We start from the raw sequence: 8,368 nt of genomic DNA, 5'->3' as shown, positions 1-8,368 counted from the left end.
CCTCTGATGGAGGAGCAGTGACCCAGAGATAGCACAACATGTTTATTATGTAAGTTTTATCATTGAAAAGTTATTTGTGGGAAATTTTCTTCAAAGCAGTCAGGCTTGAAGTTTACAGAGCTTGCAAGTTATTGTTGTTATCTTCTTATGCTCAGGACTCTATCCCCAGTGGTTGGTGTATGGGCTCAAGGTCAAGACTATTATTGTATTGTATCTTTACATAGAATTTCCTCAGGTAGGACATTTCCATAGCTCCTAGGAAATCTCATCATGCACCTTTGCACAGAAAATTCCCAGGCTAAAGCACAGTCACAACTCCAAGGCAGTCAAAGACCATGGTTCATCAAGTCACCATTCTCCATATCTATTTATTTCTTTATCATTCATCTCCCTGGTGCAATGCAGGTACCATGGGAGCAGAGATGAGATCTATGTTGTTTGCTATTGACTTCTAGGACCTACAAGTCGGCACATAGAATAATTCATCAAAAATGGCATTCAGCTGAAGAAATTAATGAATGAATGAGTTTTATCAGGATTGAAGAACAATGAAAACAAAACCCATCGAAAAATCAGGGGTTGCTTGGTTTTTTGATCCTGGCTTTATGTTTTGGTTACAGGATTACCCAAATAGCTTATCTGAGATATGCTGATAGTAAAAACATAACTATTGTACAATTCCCTATTGTATAATAGGGAAAATATTGCAGAATTTGCCCTTGATGAAGCTATGTTAGGTTTGTGAAGATAAGCTTGAAAATCAAGTTAAATGGTACTTATCACAAAATGGAAGTTTTAAAAAACACATAGAAGTTCACTATAAGTATATATGTATACTTTCATTGTGAAGGATATACTATCATGATGATGTTTTCTAGTAAACTATTTTTCCACAAAAATAGCACTTCAGTTTTAAAGCATATTTAGCATCCTGGTTCTGTACTAAAATAATAATTTAATATACAATATCCTTTCTAAACAAGTGTTTTTTAAAAATAAATACTACCATGTTGTAAACTCACCAAGGGAACAAACAAAACTTAAACAACTCAATGAATAGCCTAGCTTGGGGATTTCAAAACCTTAGCGAATGGAATTAAGGCAGGGTCATTTATTTGAGAAGGAAGGCCAGTGCAGCAAAGTGGAGGACACATGGAAACTGAGCCACAAGAAGGAGTGAAGCCATGTGATTTGGTGTGTGACTCTGCTGGTGGCTTCTTCACCAGGAGCTGAGAGGCAGCATGATGGTCAGCACATGTGAGCACTTGGCCCCCAGGACTTTTCCAGGAGAGTTCAAGGGGAACCAGATTTATCCTTATCAAAGGAAAAGAGAGAGGAACCGTTATTGATTTTTCTCAGCTCTCTTCTGTTTTCCATTGGCCAGAGTTTACCTTACCAGTATCATCATCTCTGTTTTTCTGCCTTAAATCATCCAGCCCCCTGAGGACCATTTGTAAACCAAGATATGATGCTGAGAGTATGGAGACCACTTTCAAGTGCATAAGGGGAGAATAATCTGGATCACACAAGATGCCAACCAAGATATTAAGTATAATTAGGGAATCTGAGAAACCACACAATTTTGTCTTCAAAACAGTTCACCCCTTGTGCCACTCAGTGAGATCGTGCCCTGCAATAGTGTCTGGCTTTATAAATGTTATGACTTGTATAGTCACAAGGGACATACTTAGGGGGCCCTAGGCTTGCTTTAATGCTCTGCTTTTGCATTTTTGTTCTCAGATGCAGGGTACTCCTGTGCTGAAGAGGGGATGGCCTTGCAGCAATTCAGTAGGAGTATATCTCCTCTTTCCCTGTGAGTGCTTTAAAGGCATACAATGACCTTGATCACCACAAATCCTTCCATCAGGTTTGATCTGCTAAATCATCATACTCAATGGGCAGAGCATCTTGGACTGCAGTCTGCACCACTGGTAGAGTCCTCTCTTGCTCTGGGTCCACTTGAAACCATCAGCCTTTAGGGAAATTCTATAAATGGTCCAGTGCAATGTCCACAAAGGTGGCATATGTTGCTTCTTTTCTCAGTGATAGGAAATAAGGATAGGGCAACAATACGTTTATTTTAGAAAGGATGTTACAACAGGTGGACTGGACCTTTGAAAGTCTCAAAATGTCACTGATGTTGGGGTCTCTGAGTCTTCTTTTTAAAATTTATATTCTTACAATAATTTTCTTGTCTTAAAGTACTAAGGTATTTTCAGTACTTGAGAACCTAAGTAGAAATGTGTTTGTGTGTGTGTGTAAATTATGGCTAACTCCTTTCAATGACTTGCATTTGGTACAGTCAGCATGCAAAACTTGTAACAAATAAAAAATTAAAAGAGACACTTTAACCTTGTTTAAATATACCCTATAAAAATAATAAATATACCCCATACAACATTGATGGGAATGAATGAAGTTGCTGTTTATCTCTCAGGGATGACTTGTCATTTTGCTGTATGAATGAGAAGTTTGAGAATTATCCTTGTTTCTAGTGTCACCTTGATTGAAAAAGATTGTCTTTATCTTTCTAACAGCTGTTTTTCAGGTGGATAGTGAAACTGTTCCCCATCCAGAACAGTGGGGCCATAGAGAGAACTGCTCAGGGATGCGTGTGGCCCTTGCTGGGACCCAAGTTCTGTCTCTTTTCTGAAAGCCCACAAAGCTCCACTACCAGAACTCCCTTCACATAGCCCAGCCCCTGGGCCTGCTTCCTTTTCTCTTTGTCTGTTTTGCAGAGCTCTTCTTTTCTATGTGGAAAGAGATGAACCAGGAGACCTTCCTGCCTCTACACTGATGGTATGTTTGCACTTCTGTTCTTATGAGTTTTTCCTTAAAAGTCTCTCATGCTGGGCTAATGTACGTTCTGTCAGTATGTCTCTTTCTTAAATGTTGGGCATTCATGAATATTTCCATCATATTGGTTTCATTTCTTTGCTCAGTATTGTTTCAGGGGCTTGTGTGTTGGTTCAGCCCTACACACTGGAATATCCTGTCTTCCTCTGCCATCTTTAAAGTTTATGATACATTTTTTTTCCTGCTGATTTTGGAAGTCATTGCTTGTCCTTTGTTTACTATTTAATTTTATTGAATGATTTTGTCATGTTGCCTATTTCCCACCTCTTTCAGACAGCATATCATTCTCCATCTATCTTGTTGCCTTGGTGATGATCATGGATGTGAGTGGAGGTTGGATAAAATCTGAAGCCCTGTGGTGCAGTTGAAGAAGTGATCCCTACTAGGCAAGGGGCAGGCAGCGAATGAGGAGGATTCTCCATGTGTGGATGAACTCATTTGCTTCAGTGGCTGCTTCATAGCTCAACAGGAGGATTCTCACTTCTTTTCAGATAGAATAGTCCTAATACTGCATCAATGATACTTGAAAGTATTTTGAAGCCATATCTTTATGACTATCACAGTACTAAGCAAGAGAAAGATTCTTATGAAATGATGAATAAGTAAAAACCTGAATTTTGGGATTAGAAAAAATGAGTTGGTATCTGGATTCAAATAAATGTGTGTTTCTGAGTTTGTGTGTGTGCATGCATGACCTTGTGAAAGGTAAAATGATAGATATGTACATTTTGATATATATGATTATAGGATAACTATTATGCTTTGAACATCATTGGAAAAATGTCTACATAGGACCTAATTTTGAAGTGTTTAAAACCTCAGTGATAAGGAAGTCCTGTATACCAGTTTAGAATCTAATTATATGCTATATGTGTTCGTATTTTGTAAGGTTACTTGCCCATGACTTAAGTAGTCTGACTAAAATATTTAGTTAAGGGAAAAATAGCAAATCAATGCAAATAAATGAATCTTTATTTGCATTTGAGTACCTGAGATTTCAGCATCTCCTTCAGCGTCAACTACAAAAAGCAACTGTGTGTAAGAGCACAATATCAGGATGATGCTTAGTTGTGCTGTCTGGGAAATCACAAGATTTTCATTAAGAAAGCTGTGAACCAACTCATGAGCAAATCTTGATGTTTGCTGGTTTGACCTTGAAGATGGGAGTTTTATCATGAATTAATTATACACAGCCTTTTAGATGGATGCATTAGCAAATCTTCAGTGATTTTAGTCATTGGAGTTTTTCTAACAGACAATGGTTGATGTTGAACATAGCATGTTTTCAATTATCTTAAGTGTGGAATTCATAATGGGAAATTTAGGAAATGGATTCATAGCACTGGTGAACTGCATGGACTGGGTCAAAAGAAGAAAGATCTCTTCAGTTGATCAAATCCTCACTGCTTTGGCACTCTCCAGAATTGGTATGGTTTGGATTTTTTTCCTAGATTGGTGGGTACCTGTGCTGTATTCAAATTTATGGGCAACTGTAATGATTATCAGAATCATTTATACTACCTATACAGTAATCAATCATTTCAGCATCTGGTTTGCTACAAGCCTCAGCATCTTTTACTTTCTCAAGATAGCCACATTTTCTAACTCTGTTTTTCTGTACTTAAGGTGGAGAATTAAAATAGTTATTTCAGGGACACTGATGGTGTCTCTAGTCATCTTGTTTTTAAACATTGTGGTTATAAATCTAAACATTGATTCCTGTGTTGATGAATACAGAGGAAACCTGTCTGACAGCTCCCGTCTGACTATAGATGCACATTTTTACATACTTTTATCATTCACCATTACTGTGTTCACATTCGTACCCTTCACCGTGTCCCTGATCACTTTTCTTCTGCTAATCTTCTCTCTGTGGAAACATCTGAAGAGGATGCAGCACAGTGCCAAAGGGTCCAGAGACACCAGCACCACGGCCCATGTGAAAGCCTTGCAAACTGTGATCGCCTTCCTGCTACTATATGCCGTTTTCTTTCTGTCCTTTCTTGTTCAGTTTTTGACCTCTTTGTCCCTGAACAGTTATCTGATTGTGTTTTTAACTAAGGCTAGTGGGGCAGCTTTCCCTACAGGCCACTCATTTGTCCTGATTCTAGGGAATGGGAAGCTGAGACAGGCCTCTCAGTCAGTGCTGTGGTGGCTGAGATGCAAGTCCCAAGATTCTGAGCCATCAGGTCCATAGACTATTTTGGGATCATTTTGCATATTCTAGAAAGAAGTGATTTATCACAAAATTCTTATAAGTTTGTACTTTCCAAATATTCTTATATGAAATATGGCTTTATGAATTTTATAAAATTATGTTTGAAATATATAGTAACTATATATATTGCAACTTTAGCAGTACATATGCAAATTTGTATATTAGCATGTTTTATACATGCAAGGATATCAATGCAAAATCATTAAAGATAATAAGCTTTATAGTAATAAATAATATGAATTTTCTGTCAGTCATTAACTTTTTAGATTTTAAAATGAGGAATGTAAAATATAGAATATTTATGTATGTATCTTTGCATATGAAACATGATCACTAAAAATAAAACTATAATTATATACATTAATTTAACTATAATTATATACATAAATTAATTCTTTAATTTAGAATAAGTGCCTAAAATAGCAGATAAGAAATGAAAAATGAAATATAGACTATTAGACATCTATACACTAAATCCATTATTTCAAATAAAAGACCTAATTTACAAATGTTTTTAAAAATTTCCTCATAATCATGAGGCTGATTTATTCTGAGTATCTCTTTTATCAGTTTCAGGTTCTTGGAAGGTATTAATCATTATTAGAAATATACAATTTACATTGGAAATCCATGGTAAACTACAATGCATTTTGCAATATATTACATAATGTTCAATGGTTTTCAAATATGTCTCACGAAACATTTCAATTTTAATGCATAGGACAACTGAACCTTGATTGACAATAGTCTTTTAATGAATATTACTCTGAAAAATTAGTGCTTATGTTAAATTTATTTCATCATGTACTTGTATTTTACAAACAGGAAAAAGACCAGTTTGTCATAGAAACAGAAAAATAGAAAAACTTACAACCATATCATTACCAGGAATTTTTGTTATTTGTATGATATTAATATTGATTAGGTGGCAAATCAAAAGGTGAGCTAATAAAACAGGCAAAAGTTTTATAACAAATTAGGCTGACAGGTAGTTAAAGGACAGGAAAACATTATTGTGTGAACTGTGATCAATGTTGTCAAATCTTCAGTGACAGAATTCTATATATTTTTTAAGTTGATAAATTCTTTATTCATGATTGGCTTTCCCAAACACATCCCTTCAAATTGTAGGGATTATATTTGGAAAGAATTTTCTCATTTTCCTATTATCATTCATTCATGTATTAATTGTAAAAAAAACTATGCTGAACATCTATGTGTCTTTGGGACATTTTAATGAGAAATATATACTATAAAATACAAAGCGGGCATCTGAAGAAATAGCCACTAAAAAGAGGATATTGCAACTTTTGTGTGGCCAATTATCAGTATAATTTATAAATTTGAGGTACTATATTTCCTGTGAAGAAACTGAGGTTCTGAGATATTCATACTCATCTAATACTGTGTGAAGGTGTAGCAGAGAGGTAGGATAATAACCCCCTGCAGAACTGCATCCTGCCCCAAGTTGTTATGAAGCATCCACAGGAGGCTGCTCCCCCATGTCACGAATGTGGTGGAAAAACATGTAAAAGAGTATGCAATTTTGGTGCCTATGTGAAGTGTTCTTAATTTTTTCTATGATATTTGCTCCTGGTTAATATGTCCACAAAAGATAGCATATTGTTTTTCCTTGTTTATTTGTTGAATTGGAAGACAACTATTCCACTAAAGTGTCACAAGTGCTTTCGTTTAATCTGAATATTATCCTTTGCAGTTACAAGTGTATTATTTGCATGTAATTATTTATAATTATTTACTTCTTCCTTGTAATCATTTATATATATATTTGCTACATAATGAAAATTCTTGAATATTCAAAATGAATGTTTGTGGTGACAACTGGCATCTCTGCTTGTGAATTTAGAATTTGCTAGTGTTGCACCAGTAAGTGTTAGTACTGACTTTACCTTTGATAAAATGCTTTTTAAAATCCTCCTACAGAGAATCTTTCTCTTCCTTACTGCCTGTGATACTTAAATAAAACCTGTGTTACAAGTATCAAATGTTGTACAGTTGTGTGAGTTTTAGTAAATTCATGTATATGCTATTAGAAATGAGATGTATGGCAGTTGCAATACCCCCAACAATCTCGTATACTTCCCTTTTGTGGTCAAATCCTCCCTGAACCTCAATTCATACAAATACTTATCTGTTTTCTCTCCCTATAGTCTTGCTTTTCTCAGAAGGTGACATAAATAGATCACAAAGGATGTATCCAAGGTTGCCTTCTTTTACTCAGCATAGGTGTTTGAGATTCATCCACATGGATGTCTAGTACATGAATGGTAGTTCATGTATGTGTATACAACAGTTTATTTGCATTCACCCCTGGAAGTATATTTGGTTTGTTTGTAATATAAATGAATAAAGTTGCTATAAACAAAGGGCCAAGTGTTATTTATTTATTTTTAATTTTTTTGTAGTTGTAGATGGACAGAATACCTTTTTTTTTAAAATCTGTTCATTTTATGTGGTGCTAAGGATTGAACCCAGTGTATCACACATGCTAGGCAAGTGCTCTGCCACTGAGCCACAACCCCAGCCTCAAGTGTTATTTATTAAGGTGATAATAAATTTCCTTTTCCTCAGATCAACTAAAATGCATGTTAATAGTGGAACATGTATCTTTTCCAGTATATGTTCCATAATTATTGAAATATCATATGTGATGTTTTCATACCTGTATATATTATTGTATAATGGTACCATCAGAGGCAAATAGAAATTCAGAAAGTATCTACAAAGTATGGGGCAGTAATCTCAAAAGAGGAAAATCCAAATTTAATCAGACGCAAAGTCTGAAAAAACGATATACCAGAAGCTGACTGATATGTATTTTCAAAATCCTATGAAACATGATGGTAATCCTAAATATTTAGCTAAAAAATATGTCCTAGGAATTAAATTATTTACTATCCTTTCCAAATAAAAATGAGTAGTGCTATTTCCAACATACACTGCTTCACTGAAAATCCTGCTTATGTGTTTGCTTCAAAAAAACCATTATGGACTATATCATTTGCTCCCCGCAAACTCTGTCAATCCATGTATTGAATCTTTAGTCCATTTTCTGACTGAGTTAGATGAAAGGCCTTAGGAAATAAATAAGAAATTAACATCAGATAAAATCATGAGGGGTCCTCAAGCTAGCAAGACTGGTGTCCTTATAAGAGGAGGAGAGATACCAGGAATTTTTATGCATGGAGAAGGCCATGTAAGGACAGGTCCTGTGAGAAGTGACCTGCCTACAAATCAGCAAAATTGGCTGCAGCCTAATTTGAGGCCAACTCT

General features: G+C 35.4%; 1 protein-coding gene across 1 annotated transcript; it reads left to right on the top strand.

Annotated features, from left to right (window-relative positions):
• The first annotated feature begins 4,114 nt into the window (after nt 1-4,114).
• LOC143398381 (taste receptor type 2 member 14-like) lies at nt 4,115-5,053 on the top strand. The gene has a single exon (XM_076855338.1). It carries the CDS (start codon nt 4,115-4,117, stop codon nt 5,051-5,053), a length of 939 nt encoding a protein of 312 aa, XP_076711453.1.
• Nucleotides 5,054-8,368: the final 3,315 nt, after the last annotated feature.

This window comes from Callospermophilus lateralis, chromosome 4, assembly GCF_048772815.1.
Source record: "Callospermophilus lateralis isolate mCalLat2 chromosome 4, mCalLat2.hap1, whole genome shotgun sequence".
In the NCBI taxonomy this organism is placed as follows: Eukaryota; Metazoa; Chordata; class Mammalia; order Rodentia; family Sciuridae; genus Callospermophilus; species Callospermophilus lateralis.
Note: the sequence above shows the minus strand (reverse complement) of the source record. Positions and strands in the feature narration are given on the sequence as shown.